Below are 26,324 nucleotides of genomic sequence, written 5' to 3' on the forward strand. Positions count from 1 at the left end.
TGATATGAAAGGTCAGGGGGTCTATACTGCAAAACCAGGATATGCTCCAGGAAGAAAGGTTACACAGGGGGTAAGGTCCCAGTCTACTTCTGCATGATGATAGGTAACCAGGTGACCTTCCCCTACTGGCCTATTGTCCTACTCTACTCAGGCCTAATTGCCTACTACACAAGCAAGGTGTGTGTGTGTGTGTGTGTGTGTGTGTGTGTACGTAAGTAGGAATCACTGTTAAAGAAGGTAGAAGCCTCAGAAGTTACAGAGAATGAAAATGTAGAGGAAAGAAAAGGGGAAGCAGGAATAACAGGAGGGCAGGAAGGAACCTGAGTACAGACTCCACCTCTGGCCCATGTGACAGGGGAAGTGATCTTGGCCCAGGAGGAGGCTCAGTGCACAGAGAGGAGGAACAACATATCTCACCACCAGGACAGCCATGCTTGTGAGCATTTCTGGAATCCAAGCTCTTCCCACAGAGAGAGGGACAGAGCAGGCAGCAGACATCATGGAGTCCCCCTCAGCCCCTGCCCACAGAGGACTTGTCCCCTGGCAGGGGCTCCTGCTGGCTGGTGAGAGGGGACACTACCTGATGGTGGAAGGAAGGAGAACAGGCACAGGCTAGCTGGGGACTCCTGGGGAGCACAGGGCTCTCAGAGAAAACAAGGGGGAGGAAGCAGGCTTCTGTTTGGATTTGAGGGGAGAAGACAGGGGAGCAGAGTAGGATGGGGAGGGGACTCAGCAAGAGGAAAATGATGTGGAAATGATGGGGAACAGGAAAACCTCAATGACTGCTCATTTCCCAACTTACTTATCACTGAGAGTTGAATGCTGAAAACTTCAGATAATAACAATTTATGTGAGGAGATTTAACCAGGGACACTAAACATTGTCCTTACCACCAAGCTCAGAAATAGTCAGATATGCCGAAACCTGTTTGGCTCAGTCGATAGAGCATCGGCCTGCCGACTGAAAGGTCCCAGGTTCGATTCTGGTCAAGGACATGTACATTGGTTGCGGGCACATCCCCAGTAGGGGTTGTGCAGGAGGCAGCTGGTCAATGTTCCTCTCTCATCGATGTTTCTAGCTCTCTATCCCTCTCCCTTCCTCTCTTTAAAAAAATCAATAAAATATATTTTTAAAAAGAAAGAAAAGAAAAGAAATGGGCAGATACATCCCAGGAGGTGCAGGACCCTGCAACACTCACTCATTCATCCACAGGCACTTACAGCCTGTTGCAGACACTGGGTGTACAACAAGGTCATATGAGCCCCTGTCCCCATGAAGCTCACGTTCAATGGAAGGAGGCAGACAAGGAAAGATCTAGATGTTATGTCAGGTCCCCCCTAGTGCCATGCAGGGAACAGCCCAGGGACAGGTCAGAAAGTGAAGTCAGAGGTCTTTAGAGGAAGTAATCTCCCAAGAGGTCTCCCAAAGACATCCCTGTCAGCAAGGGTCTGAGGGCAGACATTTGAGTAATAGTATTCAAAGCAGAGGAAATAATAGGTTCAGAGGTGCTGAAGTATTGGTGGCCATGCTGCTGACCTTCACCATAGGAGACACACACAGATACTCTGACCACGGCTGAGAGATGAAAAGACCTGCTCAGGACTCATGAACTCATCTCTCCATTCCAATACTTAGCTCCTAATATTGATCAATTTCTCTCTTCCCTCCTAGCCTCATTCCTAACCTTCTGGAGCCTGCCCTCCACTGCCCAGTTCACTATGGAATCAGTGCTGCCCAATGCTGCTGAAGGGAAGGAAGTGCTTCTCCGTTTCCACAACCTGCCTGGGGATCTTAAAAGATATGCCTGGTACAAAGGGGAAGTAAAGGAAAACAATGAAATTGTATCATATGTAATAGAGACTCAAACAACTATCCATGGACCTGCATACAGTGGTAGAGAGACAATATACCCCAATGGATCCCTCCTGCTCCAGAAGGTCACTGTGAAGGACACAGGAGAGTATAACCTACAAGTCATACTAAAAGATTATGCTACCAAACAAGTAACTGGACAGCTCCATGTATACCGTGAGTGATTGCTCTCTGACCTCTGGGTGCCGGGTGGGGTGAATTCTACTTCACACACAGAACTGACAGCCCTGGACTCCCCTCCATCCCCCTCCAAATCATTTCCCAGGTTGGGTTAGGGCATTTAGTGCAGGACACACACAGTAGAAACAAACTTCCTAAGATCAGAGTTCCCTTCCCAGATTCCAGCCCTGCACACATTCTCCTCAGAGAGAAGTCTGATGGGAGTGACTCAGCACAGGGAGACTCAGCAGAGTCTCACTCCAGCCCCTGGTCCCTTCCCATGACCATGACACTGAGAAAACCCTGCAGAGCTTGCTCACACCCTGGCCTGAGAGGATCCTGAAATCCTCACAGAGAAGCTCAGCCTGGGAACCCCTCCCAGACCCTTGTCCCAGAGCTCCTGACTCCAGGGAACCTGGGGAGCCTGGGTCAGGTTGGGTTTGACCTCCTGGAGAGCTAGATGGCAGCAATGGATCTACTTCTGCTCACCAGCCAAGGCTCAGCCCCAAGAGCCACATCATGACAGGGACAGAGCCTAGTCCTTCAGCTAAGGCAGTGTCAGGAGAGCAGAGATAGAAAAAATTCACTGTACCATTAGCTGACTCTTTTGAGGGATTTAGCAGACTCTGGAGGGAAGTCATGTCCCTGGAAGGAACAGGGGGGAGAAGATGCTCCTGACAGCTCCTCGTCCATCAGGGGTCAGCCCAGGAATTCTCTCTCATGGAGGCAAATAATGGCAATGGCAATTTAAGTCAGTGTCTCCTCTATACTGGGCTTCAGGTCAAGTACTCAGGGATGTTTTAATGTCATTTCACAGACAACATGGTAATCCAGAGCCACTTAGCATTTGTTCTGTTTTTATTCAAGAGAAACAGAGGCACAGTGTGATACAGTCATTGCATCAGGCTAACACAGACACAGCAAGGTCCTTGCACAGCCACAGCCCACCCTCTCCTCCACCACGAGGGTCTTAGGTGCCTGTGGACCCTGAGACCAGCCATTTGTTCAGTGCTTTTACTTAGCAGTCCCAGCTCAAAGTAGATTTTTCGGGTCTGGTGATTAAGCAAGTGGAGCATTAATTTTCACTCTCAAGTCAAATTACCTACAATAACATTCAGAGTCAGTGTTGGGATTTTCCAGGCCTTCCCCTCAGGTGGCTGATCCACCCCTCCCTGCACTAGACTAAAAACCACTTATTTGTTTCCTGAGGTGTTGGCGTCACTCCCACTAGCTATGAAGGAAGGGACTTTGCCTTCTCACTCTCCTCCGTACACCTGCTACCAGCTCAGAGACCAGCACTCACTTGCTCTTTCTTGAAGGATGGAAGAAATGATGGTGAATGGTGACAGAATGAATGAATGATACATAATTGCCTCAGAGACTGGCACCTAGATGCAGAGTCCTAAAAGGTTTTAGCCACACCTGTTCCCTGTCCCCACAGGTGCTGAGAGCCATGTCCATCCCTCTGACTTCTGTCCCTGAAGCCCCCTCAGGAGCCACGTCACTGGGCTGTTCTACTGTGAGAAGGTTTTCCAGGCTGCACTGCTCCTGCCCTGGGGCAGCTGTCGGCTTTTTGAAGTCACCTGTGACCACCCACTGCTCACCAAGGACTTTCTGCCTCTCTCTGCTCCTTCCGTGTCTCTTATGTGCTTCCTCCTTTATGCCAGATACATTGCCTAGCTCTGCTCTGCTTCCTCCACCAGGCAGTCTCCCCAGATTGTCCTTCTAACATCTGTGTCCAGGCCCACCCTCCCAGGCAATATGAGAGAACACAGAAAATAGTGGGTGCAGCAGGCCCAGTTCCATCATGAGCCAGTTTTCAGGTACCAGGAGAAAGAGCTTTTGCTGGGCCCTATCAGGGCTCCTTTTCTCCATGAGACCAACAAGAGAAACAGGCCACATGACAAGGACATGTAATCCAATGACGTAATCTCTACATGACTCAACCAGGGAATTAAAGGCAGAAGGACAGGTCTGAGTTCCCAAAAGCTCATGGGTTCACTTCACCCCTGACTGGTGACTCACACACACCCTTGTCCTGGTGTGAGACTCCCATTTCTCCCACTGGCTCCCGAGACCTTCCCAGGGTGGGCCTGGTGAACCTGCGCCATCTGACTGGTTCACTGCCTGTTTCACATGTGTGTCCTTATGAAGATCCACCAGCCACTCTGCTTTCTCTCAGTTGCTGCCCATTTTAATGAATATGACTACTATTCATTAATATGAATACTATTCATGTGACCTGCACAGTGGTGTAACCCCAGTTGTCTCCTGAGTTAGAAAGACAAGGAAGAGCATATGCCACATGCCCATGTGAGATCGCCTGCCTATCTGCCTGACTGTCCATAGAAACAGGGAGGCACCTACTTCCTAACTTTACTAACATGGCATGTCTTTTCTACCAATGTGGTGTCATACCTTTCTATAAATAGCAGAGACACCTGGACTCACTCCCACCTCACCCAAACCCCCAACACCCCCCGGCACTACCCGCCATCACTTCTGTTCTCTTAGCAGGACTCACCTTCTCTCTATCCCAGGGAGTCCCTCATTTTAAACCCACTGTAGCATCTTCTTTTGATCACAATGTGACCTGATTGGATGACAGAATTTGGTCTGTGACCTTCATGTTTTCAGACAGAAATTCCACCAAAAACTGGCATTAGAACTTCGGGGCATGAGTGATTTTCATAATTCTTTCATAGTTTAATTCAAAATCTATCCATAATTGCGAACACAAATGGTCCATGAGGGCCATATTTTCAGCAAGTTCATGCTCCTCGACCTTCCACTAGTCCCCCTTCTGTACATGCTATTGCTTGTGTGTTGAAGAAGGATCCCTGCCCTCTGCAGTGGCAGAAAGGACATTACAGACCAAGGTCAGAGAGCATGGCTCTGCTGTCACTGCCAGCCAGCTGCCCTGTCCCTCACTCTTGACTAAATCATGGACCTGTAGCCTGTGTAATTAATTGTCCACCAGAATTGCTTCTGGTCTCAAATGTATTGTTTCTGCTCAGACACCCAGTTCAGGGCCACACTGCCCAGTCCTCTCAGGATTTAAGGACTATGGGGTGGCCCATCATTACTCATCTCTACGTTTACCCTGGAATGTGAGGCTTTAGTGGAAATACATTTAGACCCAGCAATGAAGTTCTGTGTAGCTGGAAGGGACTCGGCACCTGCACATTCCAGGTGAGACCCCAAGATCAGCCAGCCAGTCAGCTGGTCAGTGAGGAGCCAGGACAGGTGGTGGGTGGTCTCTGATTCCCAGTCCTGTATCTTTCTGTGATCAAACCCTGATAGTTGTCTGATACCTGAGAAAGCCTGTGGTTTTTCTCCCAAACATAGAGCAGGTAGCCTTACAATCTCTGAGCGCTCAGCTCCTCATGCATTTGTTTCTCTTGTGATGCACAGACTTGCCTTATTTCTTTAAGAACTCTAGTTAGCTGAGAAGCACCAATTCTGATTGAAGAAGCCTTTAGAGGCCTCAATGGGCAATGTTCTTTCTGTTGTCTGCACAGTGGTGTTACCCAAACCTAACATCACAAGCAACAACTCCAACCCGAAGGAGCATAGGGACCCTGTTATGATAAAGTGTGAACCTCAGACTGAGAACACCACCTAACTGTGGTTGATCAACAGACAGAGTCTCCAGGACAGTGCCAGGCTGCAACTTTCCAAGGACAACAGGACTCTCACTTTACTCTTTGTCACACGGAATGACACAGGACCCTATGAGTGTGAAACCCAGAACCCTATGAGTGCCGGCCGCAGTGACCCATTCACCCTGAATGTTCTCTGTGAGTAACTTCTGTCCCTGCCTGGGCCAAGCTGCCCTCCCGAATCCACATTGCCAGAGACCAGGCCACATCCCTCCCTCTCAGGTCAATGGACAAAGACCCCTACAATGAACACCAAGGGTGGCCATCTGTTCCTGAACCAGGCACATCTGGGCATACTTGTCCTTGAGCCAAAACAGGGAGGGGATAGGATACTCCTGTCTGGAGAGGCTCAGAGTTAACAAGCTTTCATGGGACAAACAGGTTAATGTCTCAGACTCAGGCTCAGTGAACACAGGGGCTATGGTTGGGACTTTTTAAAACAAGACTGTGACCCAGCTCAGAGGGAGAGTGTGGCCCTTACACAGACCAGGACCTTCCCCTTCCCTCTGATTACATCATGTGTGGCTGTGTTCTCTCTGCTCCAGATGGCCTGGACGCCCCCATCATTTCCCCTCTGACTCCCATTTGTTCGTGGGACAAACCTCAGCCTCTCCTGCCAGGCAGCCTCTAACCCGCCTGCACAGTATTCTTGGTTTATCAATGGAGTTCCCAGAACACCAAATAGGATCTCTTTACCTTCAACATCACTTTGAATAATAGTGGATCTTATATCTGCTTTGCCTATAACTCTGTCACTGGCCTCAGTAGGAACATGATCAAGACTATCACAGTCTATGGTAAGTGCCTTCTGGACCATTGGCACCAGGCTGTGTGATGCAGGGCTGTCTGGTTTTCAGAACAGAGCCTAGAGGGTGTTATCTCCCATCCTATGGCCATGGACAAAAGCAAATCACAAAGTCTTCCCCTGAGCCCTCCCACTACATCTCTGTAGACTCCCCTCCCTTGCTCTTCTAATCTCTCATGGCAGAGCTGTGGTTCAAACTTGGAAAGTGAGGAGGGGGCTCTATCACCCTGAGAAAGAGTCAAGAGGTGGAGGGAGGAAGCTTCCCAGAGGGGAAAAACAAAGGTCTTCAAGGTCACGTTGCTTCTTCTGTCACTAACACTTTCCTTCTGTCATCTCTTCTCTGCTACCTGCTCCGTATGCTATAAGGAACTACAAGGCTTTGAACAAGCTCACCTCTTTTCCCCAAACTAAAGGAGGACACCACCTCTGAGGTGGGGTGAGCAGGACAGACCCCTGCACCGTGCTTTTCTCCAGGCTCACCTGGTGACTGGTTGCTCTGTGTCCTCTGTGGTGGGATAGTGGTCTGTGGTGATGGAGCATGGGTGGTCTGTCCTCTGACCGGCCAAATCATGTCACTCATCAACACCATGGCCTCCTTCAGACCAGACTGCAGGGAAATGGGGAGAGAGTGACCCACAGGGTAAACCCCTCTGTGACTCTGATGTCACCAGCTGAACAACACTGTGCGATACAAACCTATGGGACATTCCTACAGAGAGCATGAACAGTGGTGCTAACTTGACAAGTAGGTAGATTCATGGGACAGAAGGAGCAGTGCCACAAACTGTGTAGTTTACAGAGGAAGCTAAGAGTACCAGCCTTTTGTTAAAACTAACTATTTCTCTCTAGGGACTTCCTTCTCCCTGATATTCAAACCACAGGCCAGGAAGTGAACGTCCTATTCTGATGGAGAAATCTTTATATTAAAACTTCTCCAGGTCCTGCCAGGACCGGTTTGGCTCAATGGATAGAGCGTCGGCTTGGGGACTGAAGGGTCCCGGGTTCGATTCCGGTCAAGGGCATGTACCTTGGTTGAGGGCAGATCCCCAGTAGGGGGTGTGCAAGAGGCAGCTGATCGATGACTCTCTCTCATCGATGTTTCTAACTCTCTATCTCTCTCCCTTCCTCTCTGTACAAAATCAATAAAATATATTTAAAAAAAAAAAAAAAAAAAAAAAACTTCTCCAGGTCCTAAGGTCATGAAGACCTCTGGACTATATTCTCTAATAAATTATTTAACAAAAGGGAAATGCCTTCCCATCTCTGTGTGTAGCCACCATACCAGGGAGGGGGTGTGAGTGTTTAGAAAGTTACAAAAAGGCCCTAGCTGGTTTGGCTCAGTGGATGGAGCATTGCTCTGTGGGTTTGATTTGGGTCCAGGGCATATGCCTTTGTTGTGGGCACATCCCCAGTGGGAGGTGTTCAGGAGGCAGATGATTGATGTTTCTAACTCTCTATCCCTCTCCTTTCCTCTCTGTAAAAAATCAATGAAAGAAAATTTTAAAAAAGTTACAGAAAGGTCTAGGAAAGAGGCACACAAAAGGCAATGTGTGGAAAATGCCACCTGGTGATGAAGATGCTGGATACACGGTCTAAGGCTCCCGGTGCTATTACTCATATGTCCAGCAAGAGGTCAGGGGTCATCCTGAGATGATCTGGATGAAAGAGGGGAAGTATAGCCCTCTCCTTACAGACTGTCACCTGAACAAATGTCCTTATCCTACAGAGGTCAGAGTCATCCTCTGGTGACCTTTACAGAGATCACTGTGGACTGTGAGTGGCTGACATCTCTGAGGAAGGAGCCCACTCTCACTCAGTCACCTCCTCTGTCCTCCACAGAGCCAGTGGGAAAGCCCACCCTCCGAGCCAGCAATGCTGCCGTCACAGAGAATAAGGACACCGTGGTCCTGACCTGCCTCACAAATGACATGGATATCTCCATCCGGTGGCTCTTCAAGAACCAGAATCTCCTGCTCTCGGACAGGATGAAGCTGTCCCGGGACAACAGCACCCTCACCATCGACCCTGTCAGGAGGGAGGACGCTGGGGGTTATCAGTGTGAGGTCTTCAACCCCGTCAGTTCCGGCAAAAGTGACCCCTTCAGGCTGGATGTGCAATGTGAGTGACCCTTAACCCCTCCCACTTGCCTTTGTATATTTCACGGGCATGAGGGTGAGATGGATGAAAGCCTTAAGGAGGTGGGAGCTTCCCTCAGAGCCTATAGAGCACATGGGTAAGGACCCTAGGATTAGACTCATCTTGTCATTGTTTTGGCTCTATGAGTACTAGCTGTCTGACTACAGGGAAGGCTCTCACCCACCTGAGCCTCAGTTTCCTCATCTCTAAACTGGAATAACATGGTTTGACCTAAACACTGTTGTTAGCATATTTATTATGAGGTTAAAGAGTTACAGCCTTTAGCCAGGGTCATGCTCAGTCCGGACTCATTCAATGTAAATTATTTTTGGTATTTTTATGAACGCTGTTGTCAGTGAATGTAAAGTCAAGCAGAACTCGGTGAAAATGTTATCACTCACCAGCTCTGTGACCACCAGCCATTTATTAAGCACCTCCCATCCCTGATGTGCTCATGAGGGTGATACTTCCCATACCCATTGTGGGGGTGGAAGGATCAGATGATATGAAGGTAGAGTGTTTCCCACCCTGCCTGGACCATCAAAAACACTCAGCACATTCTAATTACTCATCAGCACTGAGTTGGCAGTTAAGGTGCCCGCTAAGACTGTCCATGGTGATGGAAAAGAAGAAACAGGGGTAAGAGACAGAATATGTGAGAGAAAGAGGAGTTAAGAGGAAAATTACCAGGACATGGGAATGGTGGGTGTGAGAATATAAGCTTAGTTACAGCAAATGGAAGGTTTCAAATGTGCAAACCGCAGAAGAATGCAACCTCCAGAAGTGGGGTGTCTGGAAGAAGGACACTTCTTCCAAACCGCACAGACTAGGTGGCAGTTCTGTCCTCCCTCACCAGGTCTCCCCCTGCAAGGCCCCTCCTGCTTTCCCCTGAATGGACTTGGGCCCTTACCCCTCCCCATTCCCTTTGCATTTCAGTAGAACAAACCTTCACGGACTACTCCGTGGTGGGCATCACTGGCATTGTTGGCATCGTGATCGGGGTCTTCGTCATGGTGGCTCTGGGGGCCTTTCTGGGCTATTGCCTGTACCTCAGGAGGACTAGGAGGTACCATGGCATTGCCTTCACCCTCACCCTAATCCTGTCCCCTGACCCAGACAGACCCCCAGCAGAGCCCAGGCCTGGAGGACAAAGACTTTGACCTCGGAGGGTTCTGGGCCAGCTCCCTGTGGCCTCCCAGCTTCCCCATGGATGTCCTTAATTCTCCATCCAGCTCCTCCCTCACCAGCTGCTGACCAGGGTAGTTTCCTCAACAGCTTCCTCACCTATAAATGAGGCATGATTAAAGAACTGTGCCCTCAGGACTGTCCTGGTTCTCCCCACACCTCCAGTGGTGCCAGCAGGTAGTAAGTGCTCAGTAAGGCACCTCCTGTTTTTCTAAGTTTACCCTCCGAGGTGAGGGGATGTGCTTCCTCAGGGTCTGAAAGTCATCCTGGCCAAGGACACACAGCTGAGGGTGGAAGAGCCTGGACAGGTTGGTGTGGTAACCACAACTCTGATGTTGAGACAGGAGGACAGCAGAGCCTGTGGTGTAGTTTTTGCCTCTAGGTCAGGTGGATGGAGACAGGACAGGTCACTGTCACAGTAGAGCCCCTTAGGCCTTAGGGATAGGTCTGGCCACAGCAGGGCACCACGCTCCTCTAGATGCTACATGAGGCTGGCTCTGCTGCCCCCTGAGCCCTTGACCTTTCCACTAAGTCAGACCCTCTGGATGGATTTCTGTCCATGTTCCTCAGTCTCCTCCCTATTACTCCTCCCAGACTCACACCTGCCTGTGGGTCCTTCCCCTGTGGGCCCAGGACAGCCCTGGATCCTTAAGGCCTTGCCTCAGTTCCTCTCTCCTGGGCCAGTCCCCCTAAACAGTGGAGAGAAGCCTCCACCCTCTGCTGGGAAAGGAGACCCTCCCTGCCCCCTGTTATGACACCAAAGCTCCCTGCACCCCTCACAAGTAAGTCTGACCTTTCCCAGGGCCAGTGACCCACGTGATCCCCAAGTGCACCCACCTCCAGCCGCCATCCCTGGTGAGTGTCTGTTCAGCCTGGAGCTCCTGGGCCTGCCCCACAGTAACCACCACTGCCCTTGTCCCTCAGACTCTGACCCTTCCCTAGGCTTCAAGTGGGATTCTCATCACCACTCTGCATAGGGGACCCCTACTCACCCGTCAACCTAACGTGTAGGCTGTGTCATGTGTCACCACTTCCCCCTCAATGGACCCTGAAATGGCAAGAGGCTCTTGCCCTGGGAGATGGCCTTTCACCCCTGGCTCTTGGGAGCTTAAGAACCACCCCCTCATGGGAGAACAGGCCAAAGCTTCCTCCTGTCTCTGCTCCCAGGCCAGGGTCCCACTGGAACAAGTGTCTTCCAGGTAAGTCCATCCCTTCCCTGTTCCCTCACCCAGGGCTCAGTGACCCACCCTCAGGGCAGGGGCACCATCCAACCTCACAAAATAGCACAGACCCCTTCCCCAGAAGAGCCAGCAGGGGAGCCCCGCCCTGGCCTGGTGAGGCCCCCAGTGAAGAGTGGACAGGGCAGGGCAGGAGTCTGAGGGGAGCACTGGAGTCCAGCACAGAGCAGAATAGGCACTGGGAGCACCAGTCAGAGGTTCCAGGCTAACAAGGGTGAGGGGGTGTAGTGTGGGCTGAGATTGGGGTTCTAGGCTACAGGTATGAAGACAGCTGCTCAGAAGGCAAAGCGGCCCTTTGTCCCTGTTATCTGATGCCCTCTCCCCCACCCCCCGCCCCTGCACAGGGCTCCCTACCTAACACCAAGACAGCAGGCCCCATCTACGAGGTGAGTGTGGGTTATGAAAGTTCTGTCCTGCTCCCCAGCCCTGGCTGTGCTTCAAGCTCAGGAAAGGGCAGTGAAAAGTGACAACAGAGGGTGAGAGGAGGGAGAAGCCTGGGAACAGACAGCCAAGCACAGTCAGCCCCCATGGCACCTGTGAATCATGGCACTTGTTCTGAGAAGGCTGCAGGGCTCACAGATCTTTCTTTGACAGGAATTACTCAAACCTAACACAGACGTGTACTGCCGGATCAGCCCCAGAGCAGACGTGGCTTCTTAGTTCCTCCAGGACCTGAGACCCCAGATACTGTGGGGGGACTGTGGAGGGGAGTCAGGAACTGGATGTGGTCTGCGCTAGAGAACCATCTCTGAGCATCATGCTAAGCAAAATAAGCCAGTGAGAGAAAGATAAATATCACATGATCTCAGTCAGTCATTGTAGAATATAATGAACAACATAAAATGATGAACAAAAGAGAGCCAGAGGTGGGAAAGTATTTTAGAATATAATAGTAGCAATCCTGTTATTGGTAGATTTTTAGTATTTCCTACAATGTTTGTGATATCATACTATGTTGTAATACAGTTTTGTTAATAATATTATACTTAAAATCTTATTTTCTTGAAATATTAATGTTTATTGCATATGATATTATATTAAGATCATTTTTCTTGAATAATTTGTTTATTGCATTTAACATTATTTTACTTAAAATAGATTCTCTTGAGATAAAAAATAAATAAATAAAATGCTGTAAAGAGATTGCTGAGAAGAAACCTAGCCATACAGAATTAAAATGGCTATAAATAAGTACCTCTCAATAATAACCTTAAATTTGTTTTTTTAATAAATCTTTATTGTTCATATTATTACAAATGTTCCTCATTTTTCTCCCTCCATTACTCCCCTCCATCAGTTTCCCACCCCACTCTCTGCCATTTCCCCACCCCCCATTGTCCTCATCCATAGGTACACAGTGTTTGTTCAGGCTCTTCCCGCACCCCCCACTCCCCTTTTCCCTGAAAAACAGTCCACTCCACTGATTCTATTATATTTACTAGTTAATATTGTTCATCAGGTTTTTTAATTCCCTTGGCTTTTAGTTTCACTTGTTGATAGTTATATATTTGTTGTTCATAATTTTTATCTATATCTTCTTCCTCTTCCTAAAGAACCCCTTTCAGCAATTCATATAATTTTGGTTTGGTGGTGATGAACTCCTTTAGCTTTTTTTTATTTCTGAAGCTCCTTATCTGGCCTTCAATTCTGAGTGATAGCTTTGCTGGGTAGAGTATTTTTGGCTGTAGGTTCTTGCTATTCATCACCTTGAATATTTCTTGCCATTCCCATCTGGCCTGCATGGTTTCTATTGAGAAATCAGCTGACAATCTTATGGGTGCTCCTTTATAGGTAACTACCTGCTTTTCTCTTGCTGCTTTTAATAATCTTTTTTTTTTTTCTTTAGCGCTTGGAATTTTAATTATGATTTGTCTTGGTGTGGTCCTCCTTGGATTACTTTTGTTTGGGGTTCTGTGCGCTTCCTGGACTTGTAAGACTATTTCTTTCACCAGGTGGCGGAAGTTTTCTGTCACTATTTCTTCCAGTATTCTTTTAGTATCTTGCTATCTCTCTTCTTCTGGGACCCCCATAATTCTGATGTTGGTTTGTTTGAAATTGTCCCAGAGGTTTCTTACACTATCTTCAACTTTCTGGATTCTCTTATCTTCTTGCTTCTGTGGAGGAGTGTCCTCTGGCTCTTTGTGTTCTAAATCTTTGACTTGATTCTTGTGATCTTCCATTCTGTTTTTAGGACTCTGTATAATATTTTTTATTTCAGACAATGTATTTTTTATTTCTAGTTGATCCCTTTTCATATCCTCATAGGTCTCATTTATTTTTATCGGCCTTTTCTAGGAAATTCTTGAAAAACATTATAAGCGTGGTTTCTATATCCAGTTGCTTCTTGTCCTCCATTTCTTTTGTTTGTGATCTGTTTCCTTGTCTTGGCATTTTCACAGCTTCCCTGAGTTGGTACAGTGGCTTTGTGTGCTAAGATGTCCTATATGGTTGAGTGAGTCAGACTCCCAGTTACCTGAGGTGGACAGTCTTGGTGTAGCCCTTTGTGGGCTGGGTGTGCAGTCTTGTTGTTAAGCCTTGCTTGTTGTTGGTATCACTGGGAAGCCAATCGGCTATGAGGATCAGAAGTGTCTCAGCTAGGATGGTTTCTGTATTCCACTTGGATGAGATGGAGTCTTGGGGTGGCACAGATAAGCGTTGGTGAATCCCACAATATTGGTTGCAGGCGCACACACCTCTTTGGTATATGCGCAAACAAGCTTTGGATTGTTCTCTGTCCCTCCCTAGGAGAGTTCTATTCATGGCTAATGAGAAAGCCAGCCTCTGGAAGGGCCTCTGTGCTCTGCTTGGATGGGGCGTAGTCTCGGGTGGTGCAGACAAGCTTTGGTCAGCCCCTCCCTACGACGGTCTGGTTTCTGAGTCCCACAGTAATGGCCGTTGGCTTCACATACCTCCAAGAGATCTCTGCCCACTGCCTGACAGTCTGGCCTCTCTCTGTCTAGGGCCGTCTATCAGAGCAATAGGGTAGTTCTGTTTTCCTCCCAAACAAGAAAGCTAGCCAAGGCGCATTAACTGTCGCCCTCTCCTTGCGCAGGGAGTTAGCCAGTAGCAAACTAGGCCCGCCCTCTCTGAGCTCCGCAAGCAAGCCAGCAGCACAGTCTGGCAGCCGCCTTTTCCCCCACACAGTTCCTTCACAGTTCCTGAGGTTCAGCATGCCTTCTCTCTCCTTCCCAGATGGTAGAGCCTCCTCTCAGCCAGCTGTCCCGCACTTCAGGGCGATGTTTCCCCTGTTTTCCAGTTCTAAATCCAAATTTGAATGTAGGTAGGCTGCATTCAGGTGTCTACCCTATGCCACAATCTTGGTTTCTCCAATAACCCTAAATTTGAATGGAGTAAGTACTCCAATCAAAAGGCATAGAGTAACTCAATGGATAAAAAATATGGCCAAAGTATATGCTGTCTGTAAGAGAACCACCTCAAAACTAAAGACATCTAAGAATGAAAGTGAGGGGATGGGAAAAAATGTTCCATGCAAATGGAAAAGAACAAAAGCTGGAGGAACACTACTCATATCTGACAAAATAAACTTCAAAATGAAGGCCATCACAAGAGACAACAAAGATCACTACATAAGACTAAAGAGATTGAGCCAACAAGAGTATATAACCATGAAAAACATATATGAACCCAAGATACCTGCACCTAAATATGTAAAAAAAAAAAAATCTTCTAGAGGACTTTAACGGAGACATCAATAACAATATAGTCATAGTAGGGGACTTTAACTCCCCTCTGACTTCACTGGACAGATCTTCCAGACAAAAACTTAACAAGGAAACAGAGACTCTAAAGGACACACTGGATCAGATGAATTTAACAGATATTTATAGAACATTTCACCCCAAAGAAGCAGAATATACATTCTTCTCAAGTGCTCATGGAACGTTCACAGAGATAGACCACATGTTAGGACACAAAACAAGTCTCTATAAGTTCAAAAAGATTGAAGTAAGATCAAGCATCTTCTCAGATCACAGTAGAATAAAATTAGAAATCAATTACGGTAAAAACACCCCAAAACATTCAAACACCTGAAAGCTATTATAAATAGCATGTTATTAAACACTGAATGGGTTACCAAGGGAATCAAGAAAGAAATCAAAAACTTCCTGGAAATAAATCAAAATGAACACATACCAACCCAAAATCTCTGGGACAAAACAAAAGAAGTCCTGAGAGGAAAGTTCACAGCACTAAGGCATTCCTCAAAAAAATAAAAAAATAAAAAATAATAAAAAATAATAATTAAAATATATATATATATAGCAATAAGCTATTTAACTCTACAACTTAAAGAACTAGAAAGAGAACATCAAGAAAATCCCAAAGTAGAAGGAAGAAAATAATAAACAGTAGAGCAGAAATAAATACCATAGACACTAAAAAAACAATACAAAAAGTCAATGAAATGAAGAGCTGGTTCTTTAAAAGAATAAACAAAATTGGTAAACAATTAGCCATATTCATCAAGAAACAAAGAGAGAGGACCCAAATATTGAGTTACAACTACCTTCTTATCTATCTCCAAGAAAATATCCATGAACTCTCTGTTAAATTCCCAAGGCACACACTACCAGCATCTAAATTGGCAGGAAATTTTGTCATTTCCTTGGTGTTCTCCCAACCCCCCAACCCCCAAGTCCACTTGCAGACTCACAGGGTAATAACAAATGCCTCTGCTTCTCTTACTTTGTTCAGCTGCTGCCACCTCCTGGCAGGTAATGGTAATCAGGACATGGAGCCTGAGAGCCTGGTCTCAAAGCTGACCAGGAAGGCAGGACTGGGCCTCCTCACTGGTGGGGTCAGGGCCAACAAAGATCATTCTGCAGTCCTGGGGGAACTGGGCAGTTGGGCAGACAGGGCTTTCTGAGTGTGAAGGGGACAGAATTGATGCAGGACTGAGTGAGGAAGGACTGAGGCCTCAGCTGGGAGCACTGAAGGGGAGGGAATGGAATGTTCCCAGGGAAAGGGCTGGATTCTGCAGTGGAAAGGCTCTGGCCCACTGACTCAGCTGCAGGCACTAAGCAGGCTGTGTGCCTCCTGCTCGCCCTCATCTCACACCTCCCACCTCCGGGAATAAGGCTCTCTCCTCACATCCACCTGCCTTACCTCACCTGGGCTCCTTCGTGGACCACTCTACATGAAGGGGCTCTGGGTCCCTGTCCTACACTGCAAAGAGGAGGAGGGGAGACTGAGTTCCCCCCACAGTGAGCCCCTCAATGGTGTCCTGAGGAGGGTGGAGAGGGTCAGGGAAGACTTCACCCTCCCACTCCCTGGGGCCTGATCCGAAGTTGATGGCAAAGCCCAACACATGACAGGTGCCTCCTGTAGGAAATTTTGAGGGAAAAGTTCTCAAAAACTGTTGCCCTGGCCCACCCTGAACAAGACCTCCACTTTCAGCACCATCATCATCATCAGCCAGAAGCTTTTGGACACTTTCTTTTCATTGGTCATCAGATGCTTTCCAGGGAAAATGTGGCTCTCTCTGAACAGGGATGAGTAACACATGGACAGAGGAAAATGGCATTAGTGTTCACAGAAAGTGACCTATGTGAACGCTTAAAATCACAGGAGAGTCCATACAAAGTCCACATTCTTGACTAAAACATGGATCATGGCTGGCTTTCACCATTTCCCATGAGCTAAACTACAAAGGTGTTATCAGTGATGAACTAGAAAAGCAAAACCTGCATCACAATTACTGATAAATTGAAAATGGTTATTTGCTTCTTCTAAAGAATATTCCAGTGCATTGTCTTCATTTTACAATGATGTAAGAATTCCCTTCTATCAAGAAGATAACTAAATTTTTTTTATTTTATTTTATTTCATTTTTAAATATATTTTATTGATTTTTTTATTGATTTTTTTATTGATTTTTTTTTTTTTTTTTTTACAGAGAGGAAGGGAGAAGGATAGAGTTAGAAACATCAATGAGAAAGACATCGATCAGCTGCCTCCTGCACACCCCCTACTGGGGATGTGCCCTCAACCAAGGTACAAGCCCTTAACCGAAATCGAACCTGGGACCTTCCAGTCCACAGGCTGATGCTCTATCCACTGAGCTAAATCGGTTTCGGCTAGCTAGATTTTTTAAAAACAACTTTTATTGTTGACAGTAGTACAGATGTCCCCCATCATGCCCTTTCTTCTCTCCCACCTGGCCCTCGCTCCAGTCCAGACCTTCACCCCATGATTGTCTGTGTCCATGGGCTATGCATATGTTTTTTAGTTAATATCTTCTAGTCACCCCAACTCCCTCCCTTCTGAGATCTGGTCCATGTATCCATGCCTCAGCACCCATTTTATGTGTCTCACCAGTGTCCCAGAATTCTGCGCTCTGAGCCTGTCTAGGCTGCCCTGACCCCAGGTTTCTTTACTTTGAAACCACTAACAATAATGTCCCCGCATCAATTTTTACTAGCGACTGAAACAGGGATCGTACCCACATTGCCCATAGCCCCAATAATCATGAAAGTCCACATCTATAAAAAGAACGGGAACCAGGGGGTGAAAGCTCAAGGAGCATCACAGGTATCCACTGGGCTCCCAAGAGCGACCGCATCGTCACTTGTGGGACAGACCGCAATGCCTGTGTCTGGAGTCAGAAAGATGGTGTCTGGAAGCCAACCCTGGCAATCCTGAGAATTAACCATGCAACCACTTGTGTCAAGTAGTCCCCTCTAGAGAACAAGTTTGCCATGGGAAGTGGAGCAAGACTCGTTTCTGTTTGTTACTTTGGGTCTGAAAACGACTGGTGGGTAAGCAAGCACATTAAAAAGCCAATTCGCTCCACGGTCCTCAGCTTGGATTGGCATCCCATCTTCAATGTTTTGCTGCCAGCAGGGTCGAATGATTTCCAATGCAGAGTGTTTTCTGCATACATTAAAGAAGTGGATGAAAAGCCGGCAGCAGATGCCTTTTGGTCAGCTGATGTCAGAGTTTGGTGGCAGTGGTACTGGTGGCTGGGTGCATGGCGTCAGTTCTCCGCCTGCCAGTGGAAGTCCACTGGCCTGGGTCAGCCATGACAGCACTGTGTCCATTGCCAATGCCTCAAAAAGCATGCAGGTCTCACTCTGAAAACAGAGTTCCTGCCCCTCCTGAGTGTGTCATTTGTCTCGGAGAATAGCTTGTAGCCGCTGGCCATGGCTGCTACCCAGTGCTCTTTAACTATGATGACTGCGGCTGCTTGACTTTCGTCTCCCAGCTAGACATTCCAACGCAACATGTCTGCCATACAACCCTTCCACGGTGTGCACAAGAGGCCACAACTGAGGACCGCAATACAGCCTTGGAGACTCTGCACCAGAATAGCATCACTCGAGTATCTATTTATGAGGTGGGTAAGTAAGATTGTGGCAAATTTTGCACTACTGGCATCCATGGAGCCATGGCAATTTGGGATTTCAAGGCCTTAGAGCAGTGGTTCTCAACCTTCTTAATGCCACGACCCACAGGTTGATAACCGCTAGCAGGGTCGCCTAAGACCACCGGAAAACACAGAGATTTACATTATGATTCATTAACAGTAGCAAAATTACAGTTATGAAGTAACAACAAAAATAACTTTATGGTTCCACAACATGAGGAACTAACTGTATTAAAGGGTAGGGGCACCTTGTTGGCATATAGTTTTTCATAGCATTTCTTACAATCCGATGTATTTCTGTAGTGTACTTGGTTACTTCTCTACTTTCGTTTCTGATATTATTTCTTTGGGTCCTCTCTATTTGTTTCTTGTTGAATCCGGCTATTGGTTTATCAATTTTGTTTATCCTTTCAATTTTGTTAATATCCTTTTGTATATTAAGAAGTTTGAGAACCACTGCCTTAGCTTCTTCTCTCCAGGGCCTCCGGATGATGGGAAGCTGAGTGAGCCTCCCAGATCCAGCAGGACAAACTGACAAACTGACAAACTGGCCCCAGGCAGCTGCACCATTTGCATGATGGTGAGGAGAGCCAGCCACAAGGAAACACTGAAGACATGTATAGCCCAAATGTGGTTGGCATGGTTTTGTTTGAATATCATAGGTGAAAGTGTTGGATTTTTAAAACAGCAGTAATTGGGTTTTGTTTGTATTTGGGCTTTTTCTTGTCTGTTGGTTTGTTTTGGTTTTGGTTTTGGTTTTTGCTATTTCATCCCATTTTACTGAAGCTTCTCTTTTAATGGTTTATTATGGAAATTGTCACACTAACTTAAAAGGAAAAGTGGACAGATATATAAATTACTAAAAATTTAAATAAAAATACTGAAGATGTAAAAAAGAAAAGAAAATATTAGCAGGCACCCAAGTTAAATTTTTCATGTCTAATAGGGAAAGAGGTCAAGGGAGACAGATATTGTTTCACTAGGAAACCATAAGGAGGATAATCCTATGTAATAAAAGGCTGAATGACCAGTCATTATGCTGTGCACTGACCACCAGGCTGTAGTCAGTGCACTCAATGCAGGAACTGCCCCCTGGCGGTCAGTGTGCTCCCACAATGGCGGGGGCAGGGGAGGGAGTGGGGAGGGGAGTGCCTGCTCAGCCAGAAGCTTGGCTCATGGCTGGCGACCTTAACCACAGTGGCAGGAGTCTCCCACCTCCACTGCAGGTGAGCGTTAAGGAGCTAGAGGTCCTGGACTGCAAGAAGGATGTCTGACTTAGAGCAGGTGGACATCCACCGAGGGAACCCGGACTGATAGAGGGCACAAGCTGAGCTGAGGGACCCCCCTGGACTTTTGTTTGATGGGAGTTTTTTTATTACTGCTTCTATTTCATCAGTTGTTTTGGCCTATTCAGATTTTTTTATTATTTCTGGTCAAGTTTTGGGAGGTTGTATTTTTCCAGGAATTTGTCAGTTTCATACACATTGTCCACCTTGTTGGCATATAGTTTTTCATAGCATTTCTTACAATCCGATGTATTTCTATAGTGTACTTGGTTACTTCTCTACTTTCGTTTCTGATATTATTTCTTTGGGTCCTCTCTATTTGTTTCTTGTTGAATCCAGCTAGTGGTTTATCAATTTTGTTTATCCTTTCAAAGAACCATCTCTTAGTTTCATTGATTTCTTTGTATTATTTTTTTATTCTCTATGTTATTTATTTCTACTCTAATCTTCATTATTTCCTTTCTTCTTCTTACTCTGGGCTTTTAATGTAGTTCTCTTTCTAATTCTTTAGGTTGTAGGGTTAAATAGTTTATTCTGATTTTTCTTGTTTTTTGAGGTATGCCTGTAGTGCAATGAATTTCCCCTTCAGTACTGCTCTTGCTGTGTCCCAGAGATTTGCAGTCATTGTGTGTTCATTTACATTTGTTTCCAGGAAGTTGTGTTTTATTTCTTTCTTGATCTCATTGGTAACTCATTCAGTGATTAATAAGATGCTATTTAGCCTCAGATGTTTGAATGTTTTTGAGTGTTTTTACTGTAGTTGATTTCTAATTTCATTCCACTGTGATCTGAGAAGACGCTTGATATGATTGCAATCTTCTTGAACATGTAGAGGCTTGTTTTGTATCCTAACATGTGGTCTATCTTTGTGAATGATCCATGTGCACTTGAGATGAATGCATATTCTGCTTCATTGGGGTAAAATGTTGTATACTAAATGTCAACTAAATCCATCTGTTCCAGTGTGTCCTTTAGAGTCTCTGTTTCCCTGTTAAATTTTTCTCTGGAAGATCTGCCCAGTGAAGTCAGAGGGTGTTAAAGTCCCCTACTATGACTGTATTGCTGTCAATCTCTCCCTTAAAGTCCTCTAGAAGGTTTTTTACATATTTAGGTGCAGCTATGTTGGGTTCATATATGTTTATCAGTTATATTCTCTTGTTGAATCCATCTCTTTAGTATTATATAGTGACCTTTGTTGTCTCTTTCTTTTTTAATATATTTTTATGGATTTCAGAGAGGAAGAGCAAAGGAGAGAGAGGTAGAAACATCAATGATGAGAAAGAATCATTTATCAACTGCCTCTTGCATGACCCTTATTGGAGATCGAGCCCACAACCTGGGCATGTGCCCTTAACCAGAATCGAACCTGAGACCCTTCAGTCTGCAGGCCTACATTCTATCCAGTGAGCCAAACCAGCTAGGGCCCTCATTTTAAGGTCTATTTTGTCAGATATGAGTATTGCTACTCCACCTTTTTCTTTTCCATTTTCAAGCTTCTGTGGGGACTTGGGCTTTCTTTTGGAAGTTCTGGGGCTCTCTGACCCAGCTGCAGTTTGCTAGGTGATTTTAGATTTCAAAGGGCCAGGCCATTCATATGCAAAAGCCTCTCTGTGCACAGCTTGGGTGCAGCAGGATCTCAGGGAATCAACAGCTGGAGGAAACAGCTATGGCTCATTTTCAATCCTGCCCTAAGAGGCCCCCAGGTCTCAATGTCCCTAGGTAATTTCTGCAAGCAGCTATGAGAGAAAAGCGCACTGGGGTTCCTCCCAAAGCCAGACAGTCCAGTTTCTTCCTGTATGAGTCTGGGTCCCCAGAGTCTCACCAAGAACTAGAGTTCAGAGCAGTCTGGAGCTTGTGTCTCCCTCCCGACTGAAAAAGACAACAGCTTACTCATTTGCGAGCCCTTTCCGTGTGCACACTCATGGCTCCATACTGCTGCACTTCATTTCTGCACTTCCTCTGAGTCTCAGTGTGCTTTTCTCTTTCCTTCTAGTTGTAGAATTTCCACTCAGCCACCCTGCCTGTGGTTCTGGATGATGTTCGTTTTGTCTTTTAGTTGTAGTTTTGAAGTGGTTGTGCGAGGCAGCAATTTCAGGTGTTTACTTATACCCCATCGTAGTTTTTCTCTTCTTTCTTTTTTTGTATCAGCTTCACATTTCCCCAGGACAGGCTGTAAAGATTCAGATGAGGAAGGAGGGCATACAGGAGATTCACACTTTGAAGGCTAAGTTTAGAGCACATGTGTCAAACACAAGGCCCACGGGCCAAATCCGTCCCGCCAGGCCTTGCAATGTGGCCCGCACCGCGCTGCCATCACTGCACTTCGCTGCATTTCCATCACAATGACAGTTTATGACTGTTCAGTAAACCATTCGGCCCGCGATTTAGGCTGGATTTTAGATTTTGGCCCCTTCTCTGATTGAGTTCCACACCCCTAGTTTAGAGCCAAACCCAAGATCAGACAGAAGGAGGTACAGCTGGACACCTTCTCCCTGGGGCACCTGCCCACCAAGCATCCTCAGGGAACGCTGGCTGTGGAGGGACCTCAGAGGCCACCACATCTGACTGCCATCCCCTCAACCCCATTAGAGAAGAGGAGACTGAGAAGCCAGAAAGGGGAAGTGATTTTCCCATGGTCACAAAGCAGCCCCTAGCCCCTCATCATCCTTCTGCCACCTTGGTCAGGATCAGGAGTCCTGCCCACCCCCCTGCCCACTGTGCTGCCTTCAGGCCTCTGGACCTGCCAGCTGACCTACCCAGCTGGACGATGGAGACCTGGGCCCCAGACACTGGGGAAGCCCAGCAGGGCCCCATCTCGATTTGGAATTTGCTCTGTTTGGTCATTTCCTACAGCATCTGCTCAGTCCCCCAGCCATCTGCACTGGGTCTGCCTCCTCCTGACCCCTCCAACCTCCACCACCCACCCCCTGAGTGTGTCTTGGGGGGCAGAGGGTGGGGTGAGGCAGGCCCCAGTTCAGTCAGGGAAGTTGGGATGGGGGCGGGGCCTCAGCTTCCTGTTGTGCATCGCCCTGAGGGATCTAGAGGGGATTTCCCTGGCCACCCCCACCCCCCAGGGAAGGGGAAGGAGCCCGGGTGAGTCACAGGCCTGGGGCAGGAGCCAGAGGGTGAGAAGCGGTGGGAGGAGCTTTGTCACCGAGGTACCAGGGCTAGGGCCCCCTTAGACCCTGGGTCCATTACAAGCCTGTGGGACACTTCCAAAGCAACTGCCACCCAACACCCAGGACTCCCGCTCCCCTTGACCTAGCTGTTCTGACAGGTGCTTATCTTAGTGCCAGGGGCAGTTTGGGACATGGAGTATGGGGAGGTCTTATTCTGGGGCTTCAGAGAAGAGAAAGTTGGGGTGGGGATGGGACCAGTGAGATGAAGCAGCTTCTGACACCTGTCTCCCCTACACACACTCCCGCACAGCCCCCTTATGCTCCCTTCTTCCCTGCTCACCCATGGCTCATCCGTGACTGCTGACCTGGTGGTTAGTGTCTGGTCCATTTCCTTTAGTGCCTGCAATGAGACAGGGAGGGGAGGAGTCACCCACTGCCCAGAAGCTCCCACCATCTGCCCTGCACACCCTCTGATTCCCACAGACATATGTGCTGTGACAGGCAGTTCAGATCTTCTCAGCTTCCAGGGGCTTAGACCCCCTTATTTCTGGGGACAGAGGAGGATGGAAGTGGGTGAGGAAGGACAAGCTCCCGGCCCTTCCTCCAGCACCACCACTGACTCTCCCCCAAGGCCCAGCTCGCCACCTGGAGGCTCACCATGAGCCTTGTCCTTTATCACCCACCATGTCTTCTAATTCACTGATTTGATCCTAAGCCTTCCCTAACCTGCTGTGTATTCTTTCCAATGTGTTCTTTATTTGTGTTGTGGCATCCTTTATCTCACACTGTTCTTTTTTCATAGTTACTACATTTTTTTCATACCTTTGAGCATTTTTACCATCATTACTCTAAACTCTATTTCAGATAAATTTCTTATCTCTGCTTCATTTATCTCTCCTTCTGGAGAAGCCTCTAGTTCTTTCATTTGGGAGTTGTTTCTTGGTCCCCTCATTTTGATTGTCTGTTTGGATTTGTGACTATGCTTTAGGTAGATCCTCTATACCGCTCAACTTGTAGTGTAGGACAGTGTTAAAGGCTGTTTCTGACCTTCAATTGAATCAGGCAAAGACTCAAAGCCTCTAGAGACCACCTCAGTCTACAGAGTAAAAGGCTTCTAACTTGCATTGGCCCCCAGGCAATCGCCCTCAGGTATAGGGAGAGATTTTTCAACAGGGTGGAGCAGTTGCTTCTTCCTGGAGTCTAATTATTACTTTTAATCTCTTAAATGGCCTCAGGGCAAGGTGTTTTCCAATGAGGTGTGTCTACTGTTCTTCCCCCAGGCAGGGCAGATGTCAATGTGGGAAAGATGTCCTCCACTGCCTGATGGAATGACTCAACTGAGGAAACTTGGGTGTCTGCCTTCTGAGTTCTATCCTCCCAGAGCCCCCAGTCCTGGGTTCTACTCTCACAGCTCTAGTCCACTTTAGCCTCCCTCTGCCAAAGCACAAAGTGGGTGGCTCCACAGGGGATTTTTGTGCAAAAATCCTTCAAGAAGGTGCCCAAGCTTTGAGCTATCACTCTTGGGCAGACAGTACCCCACTGCTTTTCATAGCTAGATGTTATGTGGGGACACTCCTGAGATTTGGTGCTCTCTGCTGGGGATCCCAGCTTCATGATTAGATCCCAGAGCTCATAGTGTCCCCCCCAAACTTCCCCTACAGTTGAGCTATCTCTCCAGGACTTCAGTTGCTGTCTGTGGGTGCCCCACCAGCCCTTTCAAGCTTCTGCCCCACCTACCAGTCTCTATGCAGTCTCTTTCTTCGGTCCTTGGGTTCTCTCCCGGAGTGGGAGGGGGGCGGGTGGGAAGGTTTCTATTGACTATTCAGGAAGCCTTTCTGTATTCCAGTTCTAATTCTAGATTATAGAGATTTGTATTTTTTAAATGGCCTGGACCAGAGTTCCTGATATTTGTATCTCAAAGGTTCTGGGACTTTGGATTTGGAAGCCAATTATAGCATTTTGAGCAGAATAGAGGAATGTAATAGAGGAATGATTTAGTGGGCTTTAATGTTCTGGAGCTGTTATGGGGTCAAACCCTGGGTTCAAAATAAGACCACCGGAGGCTGATGATTAATTAAAAAGCAGGCAAAGATGTATTGAAATATCTGGCCAGGACAGACGCGAGAGCACCACACGCAGGTTGTCTCCACACAACTGCACCATTTCAGGGGAAGGAAGTCCCTTTTAAAGGTTCAAACCACAGGAATTTTCCTTTGTCCTAAATTCTAAATCCTAAAGACTACATTCTAAAGACTGGGGTCAGCCCAGCAGAGTCGTTGCTAGTCACATCCTGCTGGACATTGGAATGTGGCCCTATGTTGCAATAGCCTATAACAGAGAAGCAGAGTTCAGAGGTTATCTACAGTTTCTAACTCTGAAGGTTACTGAGTTAGTGGGAATTACTCTCCTGTGCTCCTGGTCCCAGGCAAGGGAAAATTGCTTTAGCCTCCAAGTCTCCACCTGAAAGCTAAGGTAAATATAATAGTTTTGGGTTTTTTTCTCCGTGTTTAATCAGGTGCAAGAGTCAAACTAGAAGGGTTAAAATTCAAACAGCAGTTTTTACCAAAGTATGGTTGCCACTATATTTCAGAGCCACACCTCTGACCCTGAAAATACTGAATAGGAAAACAAGATGGTACTTTAATTCCTCAAGGATTGGCAAATGTTGGCAAAAGGATAAACTAATTCGTCCATTTTGAAATGTCTCTTTCAATTTGAGTATATTTTTCTCTGAAGTTCTGTAGCAATTACAGAGATCTAGTTTACAGGTAGCATATAGCTGAGTGCCATTTCTGACTCATAACTGCTTACAGGTATAAAAAAGACACATTGACCTAAGAAGGCCTCATTCTCCATTCACTTCCCTGGGAATGTGAAAGCAGGTCTAGCTGCAAGCAGAGTAGCATTAAACTTAATGATGTCATTAACTGGCCAAACATCTTCATTGTCTACTTGATAGTGCAGCCAGGCTTATGCTGCAAAAGAAGGTTAGACTTTTTTTTTTTTTTTTTTTTTTTTTCCTTGAGGCATCCCGAGTCAAATTTCCCCCAGGTGAAGAGTTTGTACCCCAAAAGGAAAGGGGACTGTCTCTAGGCACTGTGGCCTGATTCCCCATCTACAGAGGCATGTGTAGCAAGCCCAGGTTAGGCAACTCTGCAAGTCTCTGGGCTGTCTGGGCCATTCTGAATAGGACGGGTCTCCTGTTAAGCATTCTCTAACTCTCAAGGAAGTTACTAACGAAAAGATGGTTAGCAAACATTTGGTCAGTCTCAAGATTAGTTTCCTCTTGTGGGTTCCCTTAAAATTATCACTTTCCCTCTTTGGTTCAGAATCTGTTTATATTTATTATTTCCCTCTTTGGTTCAGAATCTGTTTGGATTATTCCTAAATACATATTAGCTTTGTGGGGTGGTTGGGGGACATGTGAGCATCATTGATTTTAAAATCTCTATCAGGTGAATTGGGACCAAATTGA

General features: G+C 46.9%; 1 protein-coding gene and 1 pseudogene across 46 annotated transcripts in view; both read left to right on the forward strand.

The window, feature by feature from the left end:
• LOC118702294 (carcinoembryonic antigen-related cell adhesion molecule 1) overlaps positions 1-26,324 on the forward strand; it is an 813,263-nt gene that overhangs the window by 80,734 nt on the left and 706,205 nt on the right. For 37 of the 46 annotated variants that reach the window (XM_045570944.1, XM_045570948.1, XM_045570949.1 and 34 more), the window contains one exon: positions 8,338-8,616. The exons of 5 other annotated variants lie outside the window; for them this stretch is intronic. In XM_045570944.1, coding sequence (XP_045426900.1) covers positions 8,338-8,616 — 279 coding nt within the window. Of the gene's footprint in view, positions 1-5,645; positions 5,832-6,359; positions 6,491-8,337; positions 8,617-10,621; positions 10,777-11,651; positions 11,742-26,324 lie in introns of those variants that run through there. 4 more of the 46 variants (XM_045570956.1, XM_036408119.2, XM_045570952.1 and 1 more) reach the window with 4 other exon arrangements.
• On the forward strand, positions 13,493-19,718 carry LOC118702423 (annotated as a pseudogene).

This window comes from Pipistrellus kuhlii, unplaced genomic scaffold (genome assembly GCF_014108245.1).
Source record: "Pipistrellus kuhlii isolate mPipKuh1 unplaced genomic scaffold, mPipKuh1.p scaffold_m20_p_38, whole genome shotgun sequence".
NCBI lineage: Eukaryota > Metazoa > Chordata > Mammalia > Chiroptera > Vespertilionidae > Pipistrellus > Pipistrellus kuhlii.